The 23,541-nt window shown below is 37.2% G+C and overlaps 2 protein-coding genes across 4 annotated transcripts in view; both read left to right on the forward strand.

Annotated features, from left to right (window-relative positions):
• BEX3 (brain expressed X-linked 3) overlaps positions 1-23,541 on the forward strand; it is a 128,526-nt gene that overhangs the window by 99,252 nt on the left and 5,733 nt on the right. The gene's annotated exons all lie outside the window — the stretch shown is intronic.
• Positions 7,016-8,992, forward strand: TCEAL9 (transcription elongation factor A like 9). Of its 2 annotated transcripts, none has more exons than XM_011385071.2 (3): positions 7,016-7,180; positions 7,684-7,744; positions 8,178-8,992. In XM_011385071.2, exon 3 carries the CDS (start codon positions 8,231-8,233, stop codon positions 8,537-8,539), a length of 309 nt encoding a protein of 102 aa, XP_011383373.1. In that variant the 5' UTR covers positions 7,016-7,180; positions 7,684-7,744; positions 8,178-8,230; the 3' UTR covers positions 8,540-8,992. The 2 variants fall into 2 exon arrangements, with proteins under 2 accessions (XP_011383373.1, XP_011383371.1); XM_011385069.2 differs by having other exon boundaries at positions 7,017-7,180; positions 8,175-8,992.

Here is a 23,541-nt window from a genome sequence, read left to right on the forward strand (position 1 = left end):
CTTCTGCTTCTTCATAGTTTCTGTTCCCTCCTGATTTCATCTTTCTCACAACTTGGACTTATTATGACGACCTTTCAAGTCCTCAATGTCGGGGATTTCATTTTTTCCCTTTGTTTTTTTTTCTTTTTCTTTTTGATGACCAACATCAATTGCCTGATTATCTCCATTATGCCCAGTTTTATTCACTGTGAGGGAAAACACAGCTCCCTTTAGAAGAAACAATAAGGTTGGGATTTGCCACTACTAAAATATCTAGAAAAACAACAATTTAAAAAATTATATTTAAGAAAATATGTAACTGTCTCCAGCTGTTCTAATCAGTGTTTTAATGGATTTATTATTTGTTTTTTGAGAGGTTGAGCACACTGATTCTGGAGCCCAGCAGTTTTGGCTACATCCAGGCTTTGCAACTTAGTAGCTGTACAACCTCAGGCAATTTGTTTAACTTCTATGTTCCTCGGCTTCCTCCTATGTAGGATGGGGACATTGATAGTATAGCCCTCACAGGTTTCTTTTGAAGAATGGATTGATCAGTGCCTGTAAATAGCTTAGGACACTGGAACATGGTGCACACTGAAAGTATGTTATGAATATTGTTATCGTTTTTCTGCATATTCCAAATGAACGTGATAACGTATATGTTCAGAATTATTTTAATGGCAATACGATTGGAATTGTACAAAAAATTAAAAGGTAAAAACCTGACATTTAAGGAAATAACAACAGAAAAATCACCTTTAATCACACATCCATTCCCAAATGTCATCATTGGTGAATTCCTTTATGTCTTTTTCAATTTGTGAATACACATTTCCATATATATATTTATACACCTTACTTTCTTGATTATTAGATTATAGCATTGGCAACATACACTATTGGTTCAGAACACTTTTTTGAGAACGAATAAAACGTTACCTAAAATCTACATATCTATTTTATGATGTATCTCAATATGAGAAACATCGAATGATTTTTTTTCCAGATCTAATTGGATTTATTGAACAATTCATGAAATGAGCAGCATCTTATGTAGTAAACAGAGAAATGCTCTTCGAATAATTTTTAAAAATAGATTCTAACAGAATAATACAGTTTATGACATGTAATATATGCATTATTAGGATCTTTGATGTTTTGATGTATTTCCTTACAGTCTTTTTCTAGGCATATTTATACTTGCTATAGACTGAATACTTGTGTCCCCTCAAAATTCATATGTTGAAACTTACCCCCTACTGTGATGGTTAATTGGAGGTTGGGTCTTTGGCAGATGATTAAGTCCTGAAGGTGGATCCCTCACGAATGAGACTAGTGCCACTATAAAAGATGTCCCAGGAAGCTCCCTTGCCTTTTTCGCCACAGGAGTATACAGTGAGAAGATGGCAGTCTACGAATCTGGAAGCAGGCCCTCCCCAGATGCCAAATCTGTCAGCGCCTTGATCTTGGACTTCCCAGCTTCCAGAGCTGTGAAAAATAAATTTCTATTATTAAGCCATTCAATCTATGGTATTTTTGTTATTGTAGCTCGAATGGACTAAGAAAGTACTCAATATAATTGTGTTTCCACTGCACTACCAGTGTTTCTCCAGTGTTGGTATGCATTAAAATCTCTCAGGGAAGCATGATAACAATGTATGTTTTGGGGCCTGGTTGGAAGTGTGTTTGATTCATGGAATCAAAATGAATATTTGATAAATGAATAAATGGATGAAATGTATGTTTGAGAGACATAAAATAACTTGAGTGTAGATTCTTGAGGGTTTTCTTTCCTTCTATATGTATTTTTAAATATAACTAGGATAATTTTATACACATTGTTTTTTTAACCTGCTTTTACATAATATTTATTGTCTTTATTTGCAAAAGTAAAACATTCTCATGGGAAAAAAGGTCAAGGAACTATAGATAAATGCCATTTGTCAAACAGAGCCAAAAATACAACCCTTTCTTTTTCTATTCATTTATATTTTTAAAAGAACTGAATTAATAACTAAGACGATTTTATAATAGTCTTATATATTATCTACTTATAATATTACATTACTCCCAACAATGTTACTTTTCCTAGCGAAAAATTTCCTAGAAGAAAAAATTTCTCACAGGATAAAATTTAGGAAAAATAAATCTCCTTTCCTGTGTACCACTAATAGTAGAGGGAGCCATAGTCAGAGAATGGGGAGGAGAGCCTCATTTTAATGCGTCCAAGTCACAAAGGGGCCAACAGAAGCAAATGTGTGAAGCATTCAACCATTGTAAGGGTCTCACACCTCAAAGAGGTAGTAGAGGCCTTAAATCAGATCTTGCTCAGCTACAGAGATGTATATATGTGAAATATGTGTCGTAAAATAAGATTATACTGTTTGTAAACTATTCTTTATTGTAGAAGTTATACATTCCCACTGGAAAAAAAGGTAGAAGAATCTACAAAGAAGTATGTAAAAGAATACATAAATCACCCATAAACTCACAAACTATCCAGTCATACCCACTTTCAATATTTTGGTGTATATTATTCCATAATATTTTTTATGCATGCATATATATAAATATCTACATATGTTATTTTAAAAAATTGAATCCTTGTCATGTTGCCGTTTGTAACCTTACTCATGTGTCAATATATTACAAAACACTTTCATCTCAATAAAGATATGATTGTCCTATATTTGTCAGATATTTTATTGTGCATGTCTTTACAGTTTTATCTCAATCATTTTTCTGAATATTAAGAATTGATATGTGCCTATTAAAGATAAAATTTAACTATATAAATGCAACACTTAGAAAATAAAAGTTCCCATTATATTGAATACTCATTTCAAATACATCCTGTGGAAATATTTAAGTATATATTCAGTCAAATTTCTAACATGATATAGAAATACAGTAAAATCTCACAGTAACAACACTGGATATAATATGATTGGCGATGGGGTTGGGGACAGGGGAAAATGGAAGGATGATAATTAAGTTCAAGTGCTGAATAAACAACTGTTATGAAGTGGTATCAAAACACAGCTGAGTTCCTGATGGCTTTGGGTTATGCAGTGAGTTAACCAAACATGCTCACATCAGTCATTCCATTCACATAATCTAAAATTTTACAGGAATAAATTGTAAGGACTTCACTTGTCATGTTATGGTAGAATTTCATTCTTTTCATATTTTAAATACACAAAAATAAATATATGTATGCTGCAACAAAATGTACTATCACATGTATTAACTGTCAATTTGCCTTTTTTCTTAACAATATATGTTGGATTTTTTTCATATATATAAATCCACATCATTATTTTTTTCATAACTGCATAGTTTTGCATTATATAAATGATCAAACTTTTCTTAAACCAATCTCCTTTTAGGAATATTTAGGGTTTTTCCTTTTTTAAAAAAAAAAAACCAATAACAAAAACAACAAAAAGAACAAAAAAGAAAAGGGAGTATTTCTGTATAATAAATCACTAGAAGAGGAAATTGATGTGTCCAAGAACACACATATTATAAAGTTTGATATTGCCAAAATGACCTGTAAAAACGTATTTTTTTTTTTGCATTTTGCTTGTATTTTCATTTATTTATTCTGTTGAGGCATGATTGACATATAACATTATATTAGTTTCAGGTGTACAACATAGTGATTCAATATATTACAAAATGATCACTGCAATAAGTCTAGTTAACATCCCTATACTATTGTATATTCTCAAAATACATGTGAATGTTTGAGAGTCATCAAATAAATTAACCAACTTTGAGTGTAATCAATATTTTTCATCTTTTCTAATTGCATAGGTGAAAAATTAATTCTTAGTTCTGTTCTCAATAGATCTCATTTTAATGTTTTCTTAGAAATCTATGACATGGTTTTTACATAATTAATTTAACCTGTTCCCTATTGTAAGACATTTAAGTTTCTTCTTAATTGTTCCTATTGTAAAGAATTGTGTTGAATATCCTAATAGTCATTTTCCATTTGTAAATGGTACATACCATTGGTACAAATCATTGGTGCAGTTTGAATTGTTTTAACAGAATTATATGTTTACCTTTTTTAATCTTGTAGCAAAATCATCTGGGAGAATCCTCAGTTTATGAGAATGTGTACACACATGTGAAAATGTGCATATACATGTGTATGTGCTTGGGTGCATAGCTGCCATTTCCCAGAACGATTCCCTCCTTCTGCTCTTTCATCGCTGCTTTTCACTTCTGGCTTCTCTTTGTATATTCAGGTCCAGGTCAAAGGACTGATAGTAAGAATTCAGGTCTACGAACTTTTTTAAGTACTTAGCAAATTCCTATGTACTATCCAGAAAGGCAGACCGATTCAGATTCCATGACCTGGAAATAAGTGTGAAAGTCCTTCGGGGTAGTGTAGTACATGTCCAAAAGTGCTTGCATTGAACCTGCTTTCAGACGACAACCATTGTCAATAGACTTAAACATCCTTAAGGAGGAGCAAATGGACTTCTACCCAGCAAGACAACAGGAGACAAGCCAGGGTAATGATAAAGACACAGGGCCTAGGTTCAACTAGACTGGTCTCCTCTTTCCTTCCCACCTTCCATCTATGTCCCGCCTACACTCCGAAGCCCAGATCAAGGTCTTTTTCCTCCTTGAGGCTGTCTCTAATTACCTAACTGCCTATTGCCTTTTCTGAGCTCTTGTTGGCCTGGCAGTCCACTCTTCCCTTTAGCTCTTTCTTCAAATGGCTTCATGTGAAGGGGTTCTGCCTTTGTAGTCTGTCATCTACTCTACCCCTAGGGTGAACCCACAGGGGATGTAGCCCACTCTCAGGAGGACAGACCTGGAGAAGAGGCACAAGCAGGCCTTGTATTTGAGCTCTAGGTCCTTAGTTCAGAATATTCTAGGGTCCTAGATATCAAGAGTGTGGTCTCGAAGGAGAAAGGTAAAGGCTCCAAGTAAGGCCAACTTCTTGCTCCACTGACTCTTCACTACTGGGCAAGAGAGCCTCGAGAGAAGGACCAGACACTGACCCTCTAAAAGTGGGGCCTCAGGCAGAGGCCTCTTCTGCTCAGATCTAAGGAGATAATGTCTTTGGGCACATTGCTTAAACTCCGTTTAGTTTCTTCATATATAAAATGGAAATGAAAATATCTTCCTTGCAATTGTCGTTAAGAGTATAAAATGAGACAATGGCAGTGAAGCACCTTTCCCTTTTTAGGACATTATAAAGATTTCTGGAACCATTTCCATCAAGTTGGAGAAAAACGGCTGCCATTCAGGATGTTTCAATCTTCCTAAGGACTACATATTCAAATGTTTTACTAATCACATGCTTCTTTCTAAAGTTCTGAGAGCTTGGTGGTGTTCTCCTGCTTTAGAGATAAGACCAATACAGGGAGAATAACTCACTAAGGGTCACACAGGCAGTTTGTAACAGAGTGAAATATTCTGCCTCTTTGACTTTATCTTGTTCAGGCCTGCTTTGTTCCCATGGCCTTCAGGTTGATAGCTAATCATTTGAAGAATTCCACTTGAGGCTTCAGGTTTACAAAAACAGGGCCTGGCCAGAGGGTGACTCTCCCCAAGAGATAAGAGAAATATGTATTGTTTATCAAAGATTTGCAGGCACCTCTTGACCTGGACTCACATCAGCTAGAGTCAACAGACTAAGCACAATCTCCCTTGAAGCCCTGCTGGTGCCCAAATGTCTGCGGTAGTCAATTACCCCTCGCCCTTCATATTTTCCCTTTCTTTGACATAAAAGAAGCCTGAACTCTGTAATTTAAGATGGATTTGAGGATTAGGTCTCCCATCTTCTCAGTTGGTGCCTTCTCAATCAATAAACCTTTCCTTATGTCAAACCGACGTTTTCAGTTTTGGAAGCGTCAGGCACACAGACTTTGGACAGGTAAATTGTTCTAAGGCTGGCACTGGGACTAACATTCTCCTGTCTTTCACACCAGTGTTCTGTCCAGAAGACCAAACCCATTATACCTTGGGTTTTCTGGTGCTCAAATAAATACACATGCTTCCCTGAAGACAGAATAATACACTAGAAGAGCAAGTAAAATAAAATGACATGCAGTAAGGTTTTTTTTTCTCTCCACATAATCCATTGAAGTTTTTATTCTGACTCACAAAGGGACACTGAAACTTATATGAAACAAATGCATGTTTATGTCCCCTGTTATTTTTCAAATATTACCTCTGAAACCTATGCAATTTTATTGACAAATTTGTGACCATTACCAAAGACTGAGGCGAGGCTGAAAGATAACCAATATCCGTTGAAGACTTTATATGAGTGAAGTGCTTTGGGCCAAGAGTTATCGTTTAGAATTCTCAACAGTCAGTTATATGAGGTGTATATTATTATTCTCTCCTTACAAAAGAGGAAACAATTGATGATTCTGCAGGCAACACAGCTTCTTAGCAAATACTACCACCAGGGCTCTGGAGTCAAACATTAGTCTTCTTTTTTCCATTTTGAATCCTTTTCCCCAAATGAAATCTTATTATAATAATAGCTCGTACTTTTAAAGCACCATATACCAGGCACTATTCTCAGGACCGTACATGCATTAACTCATTTAACTGAAGCAATTGTCTTTGTCTTTTCCGACTATAAAAAAAATACTTAAAATAAAGAATATAAAAGTATTAAGAATAAAGTAAAAACTACATTAAAAGATCTCATTCCTGCCCCAAGCTTTTTTATCAAACGACCCACTGCTAAGTCAACCCTGCTCCACAACTGCCAAAGACCAGATTGCACATGAAATGGAGGCTGGGGGAGGGGCGATGGCTACAGGAGTTAATGCTGGGAGCGGAAGGCAGGAAGAGACAATTCTGGAAAGAATTAGAGAAGTTTAGTAGCTCCAGAAAAAGATGCAGCCCAAACCTAGTAATCAGAGAAAGGCAAATAAAAAATTTCCCTCTGAGATATGCGACAACAAAAAAAACTGACAGGGCCAAAAGTATAAAGGGGGAGGAGGCAGAAGGCGGGCTTACTTCTGCCGCGCTTTTGGTGGGCGTGGAAATTAGGGCCCCAAGCTCACTGGTGACGTAGATCTCACATGACCAGGAGTCGACGTGTGCAGAAGTCTTGCGAGTCTGGTCCTTGTTCTCATCTGGGTACCAGCTCCCTTCTGCATCGCGACGCAGGGGCCTGAGGCCAGGAGAAAACCAATTTGCCGGAATTTTGCAGGTTGGTGTCAAAATAAGTGCTGCTTGAGGATTTCTAGGGTGGGGGTGGCCCAGAGCAGAGACTCGAGAGAGTCCTGGTCAAGTCCATCTCTCCACCTCCCACCCAGTTCCCGGTCTGTAGGGAATGAACCTTGGAAAAGAGACTAGGGGTCTTGGGAGAAATACAGGGAGACCTGTGGTAGTTTAAAAATAATCATTCTCTGCCATCTCAGACCGCTTTCCCGACACCTACCCTCCCCCCAACCCCCGCCCCAGTCTTAAAGATAGTTTGGAAATAATGTGCTTTGCCTACTCCCTGTCTGATGGGAAATTCGAGCCAACTTGCACTGCAAAGAGGGGGAGAACTGGGAGAAACAGAAGGTGAGAAACTTTCCATAACTGAGAACCTTAATGGGGAAAAAGGTCCGTGGTGCTGGTCACCAAGCGCTTGCTCCACCTCCCCTCCTCCACTCCCTTCTCCCTGGCCCTCCCCCTCCCATTTCCCGTTTGTGCTCGGATCCGCAGGTCTTGTTCCTATCACTACGCAAGACTAGAAGAGACGGAGAAACTGACTGGATCAAGACAGGTAGGTGAGGGGTATATTATAAAGACGCTTCGGGTGGAGGCGGGCGAGGTCGTGACAGAGGTCTGGGCCCCACTGTATCTCCTCATCCCAGCCCCGATTCTGCTAGCCTATTCTGTTCTGGGAGGGCTTTGTGATACGTCTGTGCGGGTTGGGCGGGGGTGGGGGCGGGGGCGGGGGCGGGGGCGGGGAGTGGTTGAAGAGGGCCTTGGAAATGGCTGGAGGGAGGGACAAGAGAGCCGTGAGGCGGTGGAAAGTGGTGGTAAGAGGGGCCAGCTTAGGGAAACTGATTGCTGATTGAGTCTCCTGGCTGCAAGATTTTTGATGATAGCCCTGAATCAAAAAAAGGGATGGGGCAAATGCTGAGACCTTTGTCCGGAGCACTGGTCCAGTCGCCAAGCTTTTGATTTACCATCTCCTTCTTGCTTCCTAGAAGTAATTGTATTCAAAGAATAATAACTGCAAGAGAAAAGAGAAGGGAGAAACAAAATGAAACCTTGTCAAATTGAAGGAAAACCAGAAAACGGGAGTGAACCAAAGCTTGAGGAAGAGCCAAAGCCTGAGGAAAAGCCAGAGGAGGAAGCGCCAGAGGAGGAGGAAAACACAGAAGGAACTTTCAGAGAAAGGCTGATTCAGTCACTCCAGGAATTTAAGGAAGATATACACAACAGGCATTTAAGCAAGGAGGATATGTTTAGCGAAGTGAATGAAATAGATGAGATAAGGAGAGTAAGAAACAAACTTATAGTGATGCGTTGGAAAGTTAATCGAAACCATCCTTACCCCTATTTAATGTAGTTTACCTTGATTTTTATTTTTTCTCTATTAGCATTTGCATTAAGCCTTCTTTTGATTTGCATTTTCCTGATAAACTTTTGCCCATTTTCCTGCTTGTTGCTCTTAGTGGTTTAAGATGCATCTCTTATCTGCATTTTATTGTTTATCATATTTTGAATCAATCTCCCAGTCTCTGCTTTTTAATAGAGCTTTACTCATTTGTACAAAAGGAGGTTCCTGACAGAATATAAAATGAAAAAACATTACTAGGTAATAGGCGACTGTCATTTCTTAAAAGGAAGAGTACATTTGTGTATTACGTATATGCACAGAAAAACATGAAGGATGAAAGACAAAAGTACAGTGAGTGCTAGGATTATGAGTGATTTTTAACATTCTGCATATTTGTATCTTTCCTTATTCTTAGAATGTATACACATTGTTAAAATAATAAACATTTTATAGCAAAAATAACCAACAGCACTTACCAGTTTATTTCTCCAGTCACTAGGGCACTCGATATTTGTTGACAGAATTTTAGAAGCAAATGTGAACTCCAAATTATCACCAGACCACCTAGCTAGAAGAATAACTTTTACATCTTATCTGTAAAATAAAATAATGCTCTCTAAGGTATCTCGTGAGGACCAAATAAGGATATGACAGCTATATCTGACAGGTTTTTCTTTCCGCATCTGCCCATGCAGGATCCCAGCTCCCAAGAGATTTGGTTCAGTTATTTGGGGGAGGGAGGTGGAGTAAGTATTTCTCACGTGTGCTTAATAAATCCAGGCCAACTCTTAGGTGGGTACAACCTTTATGTTCCTCTCCTGCTGTGCCTGCCCAACCTCGCATTCCCTCCTCTCAAAATACTACCGTGTATTTTGAACATCCCTGCCCCTTCATCCAGGTCCTGTATCTTTCAGGCCCCTACTTCTATTGGTGTTTTGGAATTCTCAAATAATGAAGCCAAACATTTTTTCAGAACCCCCAGTGGGCTGAATCACAGACCTCTACAGAAAAGAGAAGAGTGCCCATCTCTTCAATTTAAACATTTATGCAGGGCCACTTGGCCATGATATCTTAAAGATACCTTGGCAACTTGGAGATTTTAATCACAGGCCCCTTCCGCATAATACTATGAGTCTGTTTGAGGGTTGGACCTGAAGACAATCTCTTAACACATGCTTTAGTCAGAATTGCTTCTTTGAGTGTAAGATTATGGTTTTCTCTATTTCCTTAGGGTAAGTGATTTCTTCCAGACGATCAGTGTCAGACCCTTCTCACCAGTTCATCAGATACCCCTAGACCTATGTAAATTGTAAAGGGAGAGAGGTTCAAGTCAGATTCGGGGATGTTCCCATATTTACCTGGAAACATGAAAGTGCTATGTAAAAAAGTGTATCTACATCTAAATCTACGTATCTATAGATGTATAGATGGCTCACAGTTGTACCAGTTGTATTTTATTTTTCCTCTGTGCTGCTCTTTTTGGGGGCAATTTATGTCTCCAGACTGTAACACCCTGATGGATGATGCTGGTGGGGCTGGATTACGGCTATAATGAGATGAGGGTCCAGGGAGTGACTGGCGGTTTTACAAGACAGGATGAATCCATCCCCCTGGAGCTCATAGGGGTGGTTCTTAGGATGTGGAAGAGCTCGCCCCAGCTACACTCCTCTCCAAGGTGGTCTGACTTTGTGTTCTATGCTTTTGCCTGTAGCAGGCACCAGATCCTCCTATGCTGATGGCCAGGCTGTCCTGGATATGTATTCCTGGGGAACAACAACTGTCCCCATTGCAGGTCAGAGCACTGGACTTCTTTTTTTTTCCTTCACAAGGGGATTTCATGGGAACTTTTTATAGGAAAGGGGATAAGACCTCAAAATCCACTAACTAAAAACATTGGTTGCGGTAGTCTTTGTCCCAGCCATGATTCGTCTGGTTATAATCAGCTAACTTGGGGTTAAAGTAGATGGAAATGATTTTAGACAGTACACAAATATTTTAAATTGTAATATCCATGGATTTATTTGAATATATTAACGAATACTCTGTTTAAAGCAAATGGTGATTGTTTAGATTTAGGGTGGTGTCATAAAGTTCCGTTTTCGAAAGAGTATTCGAATTAAGTGAGTCAATTTGAAAAACATGAAGTAGAACACTATTAATATTAACAGCATTGATAGCATAAGTGGTATACAAATATGGCAAAAATCATCCTAGTGGGAAACATTGCCTTAGCATAATTGATTTAAGCTGAGATTTCTCCCCACTTATAAGTTAACTACTTAACCTGCTACTGTTTAATGGATACTGGCAGGAGATACTCGAATCCTGGGTCAGAAGAAACAGGGACATTATTAGTCACGGCAAAAGCAGTAGCCAGAGCTTCATACTGGTTTGTGTCACTCTCCAAGATCCTCAAGTTCCATGGGGTGACAGGGCCCATAATGGATGTCTGTTCACGCAGCGCGTTGTGTTATAGGAAAGAAACCCTGAGTTTGGAGATTTCACCACTTTCTTAGTAAGCAGAAGCAAGCCTGCCCTGTACCCAGAGAAAGATGTTAACTCATCCCTCAAAGCTGCTTGCTGCAAACACGACTGAGAAATGGCCTTCCCTGTGTGAAGAATGGTCAGGGCCTTACCTCTTGGTATATTGCCAATAAAAATGTGCAGGAATGTTCAAGATCCAAGGCAGATTGCCTCTCCCAGTAACAGTTTTCTCTGTGTAATAAATCTTAATGTGAATGGCAAACCTTTCCTAACATCACAAATTTTGATTTCTAATTCCAAGTTAAATAAAGCAGATAATGTAGTATGCTGTAGAGTGTAAACAGGGCATTTGTAACTCTTTCTCGTTTTTACTTAAATATATAGGATTTTGAATGAGTACTAAATAACCAAACAAAAACATCAACTAAGAAACTAAAAGTAAGTAGTATATGAGGAACTGGAAAGTTAAAGTAACACATAGCTACCATGACACACAAAAGAAGTAGAGGAGCAAGACCAATGGATTTACCAGGATGCTAATGACAGGGGTAATCTTTTGCACAATTTTGCACTGTGAAACTGAAAGGAAAATGTGTTTAAAAGTCAGCCCCAGATCCCATATACACGTAATCACCGCTGCCTATATAAAAGGAAAAGGCAAAAGCTAAGAGAAAAGCTAGTCTGTTTCCTCTACAAAGAAAGTTCAAGCTAAGTTAAGGGTTGAGGGAAGGAGACCTCTCATTTATTAGCAGTATCTCAAAGAAGTTATTTGCTATTCTGACATTGGCGTTTTGCAAGAGCCTTAGCAAAAACAATTGCATAAATTTGATGGATAATTTAGTTGGCTATGGAGCATCTTTTCGGTACTTACTGGCCATTTGTATATGTTACTTTGAGAAATGTATATTCAAATATTTTGCCTTCATGCTCCTTTAATATTTTCAGTATAGTTTGGGTAAAGAATAATCTTAAAGGGATAAGGTAGAGCCATAGGTACTACATGTTCATCATGAATTATTAAAAGAAAAATGAAGAACAGGAGGTACAGTATAATACACACACACACACACACACCCCAACAAATATCACGATGAAGCAATTCAGCTCACTAAAGGGAGGGATCACATCCTTTTAAGTGGCATTTTGATATATCACTAGACCTCCTGCTATCTGGTTGTTCAAGAAATAACTATTTTTAAAAATTTCTCCTAATGGATAATTATATTATTTTTGCATTGTAACTGTCAAGGTAGTTTCTTGGACTGACATAGAGCATAGAGTCTTTCTTCCCTTCCATGAACTGAGTCATTTTCTAGATGTTATATCACTAACCTACTGTTTAATAGAAAAGAGAAGTGAGGCTTAGAGAGATTAAGTGTCTTGGCTAAGGTCACTCAGCTATTAAATGGAGTGCCTGCCTAAGGTCAAAACCCTTGCTCCTAATCTCTGCTCTGCATCAGTTGGTATTTAATAAACAGTAACAACAACGCCATTGTGCTGAATAAATTATCATCTCCTCAAAGCTCCGTGCTCTTTCAAGGCCTGGTCTTAGTTCTCACCATTTTCCTTGCCTAAAACATTCTCTCAACCACTCCTCACACACTTACCCTGGATAAATCCTACTCGTCCATCCCATAATGGGTGTTACTTCTTTTAAACAGCTTTGTTGAGATCTAGTTCACATACCATACAATTTGTCTACTTAAAATGTACACTCACTGGTTTTTAGTATATTTACAGTTACGTGCAACTATCACCACAGTCAATCTTAGAACATTTTCAAGTCAAAAAGAAACACCATACCCTTACCTATGACTCCTCCCCCATGCTTCTATTGTTTCAGCCCTAAGAAAACACTAACCTGCTTTCTATTTCTATAATTTCCCAATCCTGGAACACATTGCTCTTTTTTCCAATGCCTTACTGTTGAATTGTACACCTGAAACTTACTGGATTTCATTAACCAATGTCACCATAATAAAAATAAATAAATAAATAGATAGATAAATAAATAAATAAAATGTCCCAATCCTGGACATTTCATAAGAATGTGCTCATATAAAATGTGGTCTTGCAATTGGCATTTTTTCCTTGGCATGTTTTCGAGATTCGTCCATTGTGTAGCATGTATTCCTTTATTTCTTCTTATGGCTCAACAATATTCTATTTTATGACTAGGCCACATTTTGTTTATCCATTAGTCCATTGATGGATATTCGAGCTGTTTCCATCTTTTGCTTATTATGAATAATGGAAATATGAACATTCGTGTACAAGTTTAGTGAGGACATATGATCTTATTTCTCCTGGGTAGATCTAAGAATTGAACTGCTGGGTTATACAGTAACTCTGTGCTTAATCATTTCAGGAAATGCCATACTGTTTTCCAAACTAGCGGATTGTTTTACATTCCCACTAGCAGTGTGTAAGGGTTTCAATTTCCCCATATCCTTAACAACACTTTTATTGTCTGACTTTTTGATTTTAACCATTTTAGTAGGGGTAAAGTGGTTTTTGTAATTTTTATTTAATTTTAATTTTGTCTTGTAATGCTTTTATTTATTTTTAAAATATAGTTGGTATTGAAGTGGTTTTGAAGGAACTCTGAAAGGGATTGCATCGAATCTGTAGATCGATTTGATGAGTATTGCCATTTTAACAGTATTAAAATTTTCAATTCGTGAACGTGAGATTTTTTCCTATTCAATTGCATTTTCTTTAATTTCTTTCAGTAATGTTTTGTAGTTTGCAGAGTATAAACTTTGTAATTCCCTTATTAAATTCATTTCTAAGTATTTTATTCCTTTTGATGCTATTATAAATAGCGTTTTCTTAATTTTCTTTTCAGATTATTTGTTGCAAGTGTATATAAATACAATCGACTTTTGTGTATTGATCATGTATCCTGTAATCATCCTGGAGTTGTTTGTTAGTTCTATTAGTTTGTCAGTGGATTCCATAAGACTTTCTACATATAAGATCATGTCATCTATAAATAGAGATAATTCTACTTCTTATTTTTCAACCTGGATGCTTTTTATTTCTTTTTGTTGCCTAATTGCCCTGGCTAGAATCTCCAGTACAATGTTGAATAGAAGTGGTAAGAGCACACATCTTTGCCTTGTTCTTGATCCTAGGGGTAAGCCATCTAGTGTTTCACTATTAAGTATGATGTCAGCTTAGGGTTTTTTGTTTTGCCCTTTATCATGTTGAGAAAGCTCCTGATTTGGGGATATTAAAACAAACTTGCATTCTAGGATAAATCCCACTTGGTCATGATGTATAATTGTTTTTATATGTTGTTGGTTTGCTTTCCTAGTATTTTGTTGGAGATTTTTGCCTAAGAGAAAGTGATTTGTATTTTTTCTTGTTATATCTTTGTCTGGTTTTGATATCGGGGTAATACTGGTCTCATAAAATGAGAGACATGTCCTCTCCTTTTCTATTTTTGGAAAAGTTTGTGAAGAATTCTTTTTTTTTTTTTAAATGTTTGGTAGAATTCAGCAGTGAAGCCATGTGGGCCTAGGCTTTTTTGTGTGTGGGTAGTTTATTATTATTGTTACTAATTCAATCTCTTCATTTGTTATAAGTCTATTCAGATTGTCTGTTTATTCCTGAGATATTTTTGGTAGTTTGTGTTTTTCTAAAAATTTGTCCATTTCAGCTAAGTTATCTCACGTGATGGCATACAATTTCATATTATACCTTTCATATAATCCTTTTTCATAAGGTTCGTAGTAATGACCCCTTTTTCATTTCTGATTCTAATAACTTGATTTCTCTCTCTTACTCACTCTTGCTCTCGCTCTCCAGCTCTATCCCTCTCTCATGAATCTAGCTAAAGATTTGTCAACATTGTTTATCTTTTCAAAGAACTAGCTTTGGTTTCACTCATTTTCTCTACTCTCTTTCCATTCTCCATTTCATTAATTTCTGCTCTAATCATTATTTCATTCTTTCTGCTTGCTTTATGTTTAGATTGCTCTTTTTTTCCAATGTCTTAAGGTGGAAAGTTATGATATTAACTTGAGATCTTTCTTCTTCTTCAATATAGGCATTTATTTACAGGTATATATTCCCCTCTCAGCATAAATTTAGCTCTATCTCATAAGTTTTGGTATATTGTGCTTCAACCTACCCAAGTTCCATCCCATAAATTTCTGTATTCTGTATGTTGTACTTCATTTTCATTCATCTTAAAGTATTTTCTAATTTTCATTTTTAATTTGTTCTTTGAAGCTTTGGCTATTTAAGAGTGTTATGCTTAATTTCTAAATATTTGTGAGTTTCCTATTTCCTATTATTGATATAAAATTTTATTCCATTATAGCCAGAGAACGTATCTTGTATTTCTAACCTTTTAAATGTATTGAGGTTTGTTTTACAGCCTGTCACACAGTCTACCATGAAGAATGTGCCATGTGCACTTGAGATGAATGTGCATTCTGCTGTTGCTGGGTGGAGTAGTCTATATATCTATTACGTCTAGTTGGTGCACAGTGCTCTCGAGTCTTCTATTTCCTGATTGATCTTTTGCCCAGTTGGTCTATTTATTATTAAAAGTGGGTTATTAAAGTTTCCAACTATTATTGTTGATTATCTATTTCTTCCTTCATTTTTATCAGTTTTTGATTCATGTATTTTGATGTTCTGTTGTCAGGTGCATATATATTTATAATTGCTATATATTTCTTATGGATTGACTCTTTTATCATTATAAAACATTTCTCTTGCTTTCAGTTTTTGGTCTGGCATTAAACAACTTGGAAGTCATCACTCCATCTTAACAACAAGTAAAAAGCCAAACAAACTGAAAATCAACAATTCTTCTTGAGAATTGAGATCACAGAGCAAATCACTGCCCCCTCCCCCTCAACAAAGGAGAAACAGACAAGCAGATACAGAGAATCACAATTTGCTAAAGCAAAATTCATGAACAGAAATGTCCCTAGGAACCATACTGAGAACCAGTTCTAAGATATCTGAAAGAATCAGGACTCCTAAAAATGGTACTGAGATTGAGAAAACCTGCATTGTAATTGACAAATTGCTAGAAGAGGAGGACATTAGCATTTCTCGTTCTGCCCCAACTACTGAGATTGCAAGGTTAAGCTCCAGGTGAGTGCCTTCATTGATGGAATGGGGACTGTCCCATGGGTGCAGAATGAGAAATGCTAATGTCCTCCTCTTCCTAGGAAGAAAGCTCCATGTGGGGAGCTGCAGGAAGAGGATACCATGTGTTTTCCACCGATGGTTAGAAGTGCAATTTATGCCTCCCTGACCTAGGAATGAAGAGGGAATGAGAGATCTAGGTTCAAATACCACAGACTCTCCCCTTTCTTATGGAATTTTTATAAATTTTCTTGAATATGTTTATCCACTTGATATATGCCCTTAAGATCATTTCCAGAGGTTTTTAAGTTGTTTTGTTTTGTTTTTTAAATAATTTTCACCAGTTTCACGGGATATCAGATCCACAAAACTCCTTACTCTGTCATGCCAGAAATTGACCGCCTAGACTTTACTTCCTGGAAGACTTCACTGGCAACTGAGTTAACTCTTCTTACTCAGTGCTTAAAGTGCCCCTTCAGTACTTGCCACACCCTCCTTGTCTCCCCCCATTAAAACATACTTCATAAGAATAGGAAGGCTGTATTTACCGTGTGTGTGTGCGTGTGTGTGTGTGTATCACACACATATCTCCAAGGCCTTGCTTGGCACATTTTAGATGCTCAAAAAATTATGGTTGAACTGAAAGTATATTTCTTATATTTTTATTAGGTGGAAGGAGCTATGTCTTGGGAATCAGAACTCCTAAATATGGTACTGAGATTAAAAGGGCAAGCAGTGCCTATCACAGAAAAGGGTTCAAACAACAAATGGATAAAGGAATGAATGAAATATAAATTTTGGGACTTATTAATAGATGAAACTGAGTAGAGGTTAAGACCATGGACTTAGGAAATAGATTAAATGGATTCGAATTCCTGCTCTATCACTTCCTATTTGTTGCTTAGCTTCACTGTCCTGAAATTTTCTTATGTATGAAATGAAGGATAATATCAGCACTTACATCATAGGATTTGGGGGAGGATAAAATGCAATAATGAATATACATATACAACAATGCCTGGCACATATCAGCCTTTATATAAGTGCTATTTTATTTTATTTCCGTCACTATGTATGTTTAAGAAAACTAGGATAACTCTGTAATGCTATTTCATAACCTGAATTTAAAAGAAAAATAATTAATGATTTTTTTTCTTTTACTTGCAAAAAGGATACATTTTCCTTGGAGACAATTTAGAATGGTAGAAGTAATCACCATATCAGAAATTCATCTAATGAGTCATATTATAAATTCATCTTTAATCTCAAAGATGAAGACAACTAAATGAGAGGGGGTGAGGGAGGAGCAGGGGCGCCAAGTCATCATGTATAGGTTTCTAAGTGTAAAATGTGGCACAAGATGCTGTCATGGTACTAATGCCTGAGTTTCAGATTCCTGATAGGAAATGCAGCCCCTGACTCAGGAAATGGGGTAGGAGTGTAAAAGGGGAAGGGTAGAAAGAAGGGTGTGTGTGTGTGTGTGTGTGTGTGTGTGTGTGTGTGAGAGAGAGAGAGAGAGAGAGAGAGAGAGAATTTACTCTTTAGTTATAGATAAAAATCACCTGTACTATCAACACATAAAAATGATCAGTTTTACTAGTCTTTAGAAACAATTTCTTGATTATTCTCAGATCTATCTAATTTTCACAGAATATTTGGGAAAATGTTGGAAAATCATAAATAAGAAGATTTATGATTTTGTCTATCATCCATCACCACAAGAGCCAAAAGTCATTATAAATAAAATGTTAATGTATTTCTTTTGATTTTATACAAAATGTGTATAAACCTACAAGGTAGGTAGGTAGATAGATGATAGAAATATAGCAGATAGAATTAGCCAAGAAAGCATAGGTGACTGTATTTCTAGTTCTGCTGCTATTTCTGTGTCTCAGGTTCCTAATTTGTAAAATAGGCTCTTGGATTGAAATAATTCTAAGATTGTTCTAGTTTTGATAAATTCATGATCTGTGAAAGCTTAAGACTGCTGCTGAGATTATAAATCCTGCCCTGTAAATCCAAAATTAGTCAAAAGCACAGAAAACATGATTATAAAATCCAATGTTCTATAAGCTTGCTAATCCAGTCTTTTGGCCTCACAGTTTATTTGGTTTTCTATTTCCAATCCTCTCTGATGACTTTGCACATAAGTACCCAACCAGTACACAAGCGGATAATTATGAACAAATATACTAAATATACTAAACAATATAGTGAAAATTAACTAAATGTGGGTAGTATAAAGCTGTGAAAATTTCATTTTAGGTCCTATTAAAAAATTATTTTGTACTCAACACTTGTAATTAAACAAGCCTCACTACCATATTTACTATCTTGTCTAGCTGGACGGTAAGAAAGGGATTGTAAAAGGCACTTACCAGTAAGGTGTGTGATGGTTTTAAAAATATGACTCCTCCCATCAAGAGTTGGAGTCTATGGTCCTTCTCTTTGAATCTTGGAAGAGGTCGTATAACTGTTTCAAGCAATGGAAGACAGTAGATCTGATCCTGAGACTTCCATGGGTAGGTCATAAAAGATCATATACCTTCCACCTTTATTTATTTAGTTTTTACAGGGAACATTTGTTTTTAAAGCCCTGAGATATGGCTATGCTGGACAGGCTATATGTAGGAACTCTGGTTGATAGTCCCACATGAGCCTGTTGTTCAGCTATCTCAGTCTCAGTTGTTCCTGGCCCCAGCTGCTTGAGTCATCTACTACTCCCTTTCAAGTTACCCTCAGTCAAGCCATCCTGGCTGAGGCCCCAGACATCCTGGAACAGAGAAGAGTAGCCCCCACTGTGTACTTTGTGAATTGCTGACTCACAGAATCTGTGAGCATAAATATCAGTTATAGTTTACACCAGGGAATTTTGGGATGATTTATCTGGAAGAGTTATGTATCATGCTTCAGGTGATAACCATAGGCACATTATAGTCATGAAGCCAATGTATTATCGAGTGAGCCAAATAGAGCTGGGCAAGTATGAGAAAAATTGAGAAAATGAAAGTAGAGTTTTAAATTAGCAGCTCATATTTTGGAGAAAAATATTTATATAAACTTTTGTATTTTTGACATCTCTTGAAAAAAAAAAAAGGAATTTTTGACAACTTTGGACTCAAATCCCCTCAAGACAATCACTGGCAAGCGGTGAGCAGAGGGTGTCCCATTTTGATAGAGCATGTGATCCTCGGTTTAACCAGATTCCTTCATAGCTGGCTTCGCTCACATACATGTTACTTGTGGCCATGTCAGTTGCAGCCCCTGAACTAACAGGATCTACTGGGTACTAGGACCTTGCTGGGTGCTAAAAGTATTAGCAATGGAACTTTGACTAGCATTAGTAAGGCAAGGTAAAGTGACCTCATGAACGTTTATGCATGAGTTTCCTGATAACTCTTCTAAGTTCATCCCAAAGTCCAGAGGAAAGTAGGAATGGTGTTAGCCTAGGTCTGATGCTAAAAGGGTCAAGGGATTTCTCTTGGCTCACACATAGTCCAGCTCAATTATTCAGTTTAGGAGACTATACGGGACAGATTTTTTTTTTTCCATCAAAGTCTTAAACAACAGGAAAGAGTGGCCATGGGTCTCTGGTGTCTCAAGATATCATCTGCAGTCCCTACAATAAAGAAAATAATATCCCTCAGCTCTCCAGTAGAAAATGAAGTGCTGAATATTTGTTGCTTTCACATTCAAACATCTTAGCCTCATGGCTCTGTTATTATTTCAGACTAGATTTTTTGAATGAAATGCATTCTCTCTCAAATGATCCAAACTCTGACAGTAACACCCTTAAAGTTTCATCAGGCCTATTCTCCATTCTTCATAGGTCTTGGCATCATAGTTATAATGGCCATATCTTATAGGGAAGCAGTGCCTATCACACAGGGAAGCTAGAGTAGGCATAATTTCCTATATTCTTAATACTTAGTTTCAGTTTGTTAATAGGTACTTAAATTTAAGAGAAAAAGAGAGAATCACAATAAGATTTCAGCAATTAAGCATCATGAAGACACACAGAGAACCATGCTAGGCAGGAACAGAGATATCCACACCCACAGAACCCACCAGGTCTCAGACCACCCAATCCCAAGCCTATCCTTCACCCAGGAGAGTATAATAATAGAAAAATAGGACAGTAACTATAATCCAACTGGATGCATTTCTAGCCAAATATCTGTGAGCTATATCATGGCAATATGCAAAAAAAAAAAAAGAAATCAACAAAAATGAGCTTCCTTTGATAGGATAGTTACCCAATATCTCTAGTTGGATTGAGAGATAACTAGTTGAGGTGAAAAATCATACAACGGTTTTATTTCTCCAATAGCTTCCCCAATAGCTTTCCCTTTCTATCATGCCTCCACTTTCTACTGGATAATGGGCTTCTTTATGTTCTGTTCCCCAACTTTTCAGTTACTTTTGCTTATTAAACTAAGTTGGGCTGTTAAAGATTTGGTTCTATGTATTTTAAAATACCAATCTCACTTTTGGTTCAGAGTCTTCCTCACTCCTCTAAGATATCTATCTATCTAATCTGTAGATGATAGGTAGATAAATAGGTAGGTATATAATAAAGTCTTGGTTCACACAATTATGGAGGCCGGGAAGTCCCACAGTGTGCTGTTTGCAAGCTGGAGAGCCAGGAAAGCCAGTGGTGTACTTCAAAGGCCTGAGAGGTGGAGAGCTGATGAGTAGATGCCAGTCTGAATTAGATGTCCTGAAAACCAGGAATGTCAGGGGAAGGATAAGATCAATGTTCCAGCTCAAGCAGTCAGGCAGAGAGTAAATTCAATCTTCCTCTGCCTTTTCTGTTCTAGTGAGGCCTTCGATGGATTGGATGATGCCCACCTACACTGGGGAGGGCCATCTGCTTTATTCAGTTCACCAATTCAAATGCGAAGCTCTTCCAGAAACACCCTCAACAGACACGCCCAGAAATAATGTTTAACCAGATAAATCGGCATCCCAGGGCCTAGTCAACACATAAAATTAACCATCACTCCCTCCTTCCCTGTGTTTACTTAGATGGCTTGAGAGTTTGGAGGAAGAGGATAAAAAGACATTCTTTGCTTGACTACTTAGGGTAGGATTACTATCCCTATGTGATTAATCACTGTGACTCAAGTTTGACTTCTTCTACAGAGCCTACTGATAAGGACTCATGCCCAAGCAGCTCCCTTAGGTTTTGGCGGCACTTTGGAAGATTGAGCCATATCTTGCATGTGACTCCTAGCTGATGACCATCACATAGCATTCCTGTGATTCACAGATCTCTTTGCCCTACTCTGTAACAGTTTCTGGTAAGCCTGTATCTCAATAACTTCCCTCTCCCCAGCAGCAACTCCAGAGCCTGTAGATATGGTAGGATTTAATTTCATGCCTCTCCAGAATTGGCCACTTTGGTAGGAGGTCAGCCTAGCCCTTTCTTCACCCGGCCACATCACCATATCACCTCTGCAAAATATTCTTTCCAGGTTCCTGTAGCAACTAGGTAATTCAAAATCCCAGTGGTAAAGCAGATATCCAGCAGAGGAATGAGAAGTGAACCTTGCTGTCTTGTGGGTATCCCTAAACTTTATGTACAATTCTTTTATGCTTCCACTCCATTAGCATTGGGGAAGGGAACCAAGCAAGTGCCACCATCTGCCATAGTTAGAGGAGATAAAGGGAGGGGATAAATTATTTTTACAAACACTGAATATCCACAAATGTAAGCTCAGTCTCCTCCTTCTCAGTACTACACTATCCTTCTATCTTTCCAGGGTAAGAGCCATCAAACCAGTTCACCTTCTTTCTGTCCTTCAGGGCACATGAATCTCAAACTAAAATTCTTGTGTCCTTCTAACTTAGCTTTTGAAAAATTTTAAACTTGGTTCTTAACAGGGTGTTATCTATCTCCAACTCCTCAGAAAACTCCAAGGGACAAGAAATGATCTCAATCAACACCTCATAACATTTTAGTAAAGATAACATAATTTCCAAGACAATTTTCATCTTTCTTTAAAACATCACTTCATTACAACTAACCTCCTATAGAGCGTAACATCTGATGTAGGAAAATACACAAATGTATGTTTTCATGCAAGAACATTTGGTGGTTTCACCTACCAAGAAGTAAAAGTCCAGAACCAGATGGCTTCACCAGTGAATTCTAACAAACATTCAAAGAAGATTTAATACCTTATTCTCAAACTCTTCCAAAAAATTGAAGGGGAGGCGATACTTCCCAACTCACTTTATGAGGCCAATATTACTCTGATTCCAAAACCTGGTAAAGATAACACAAAAAAAGAAAACTACAGACCAATATCTATCATGAACACAGATGCAAAAATCCTAAATAAGATACTAGCGAACTGAATACAGCAACATATTAAAGATTATACATCACAATCAAGTGGGCTTCATCCCAGGGGCGCAGGGATGGTACAACATATGCAAATCAATTAATGTGATACACCACATAAACATATTAAAAAATAAGAAACGTATGATTATATTAATAGATGCAGAAAAAGCCTTCGACAAGATACAGCATCCATTTATAATGAAAATACTTAACAAAATCGGTATAGAAGGAAAAGATCTCAACATAATAAAAGCCACATATGACAAACACTCGGCCGACATTATACTTACTGGTGAAAAACTAAAAACCCTTCCTCTAAGATCAGGAACTAGGCAAGGCTATCCACTATCACTACTGTTATTCAATATAACATTGGAGGTCCTAGGAGTGCAATCAGGCAAGAGAAAGAAAGAAGAGGCATCCAAATAGGAAATGAAGGAGTCAAACTGTCACTATTTGCAGATGACATGATTCTCTATGTAAAAATCCCTAAAGACTCTACAAGAACACTACTAGAAATGATAAGCAAATACAGTAAATTTTCTGGATACAAAATCAATGTTCAAAAATCCATAGCGTTCTTACACTCTAATAATGAAGCATCAGAAAAAGAAGTGGAAAAAATAATTCCTTTTGCAATTTCAACAAAAAGAATAAAACACCTAGGAATAAATTAAACAAAACGTGAAGGACCTATATAATCAAAACTGTAAGACCTTATTAAAAGAAATCAAAGAAGATATAAAGAAATGGAAAGATATTCCATGTTCTTGGAATGGAAGGATTAACATAGTTAAAATGACCATATTACCTAAAGCATTATACAGACTTATTGCAATCCTCTTCAAAATCCCATCGGCATTTTTTAAAGAAATAGAACAAAAAATCATCAGATTTGTATGGAAGCACAAAAGACCCCAAATTGCCAAAGCTATCCTGAAAAAAAAAAGAATGAGGCTTGAGGCATCACTCTGCCCAACCTCAAATTATACTACAATGCTTCAGTAATCAAAATGGCATGGTATTGGCAGAAAAACAGACACGCAGACCAGTGGAACAGAAT

This window comes from Pteropus vampyrus, unplaced genomic scaffold, assembly GCF_000151845.1.
Source record: "Pteropus vampyrus isolate Shadow unplaced genomic scaffold, Pvam_2.0 Scaffold653, whole genome shotgun sequence".
Lineage (NCBI taxonomy): Eukaryota > Metazoa > Chordata > Mammalia > Chiroptera > Pteropodidae > Pteropus > Pteropus vampyrus.

Coding starts and splice junctions, on each gene's coding strand:
- TCEAL9 (XM_011385071.2), top strand. CDS start 8,231: ATGAAACCTTGTCAAATTGAAGGAAAACCAGAAAACGGGAGTGAACCA.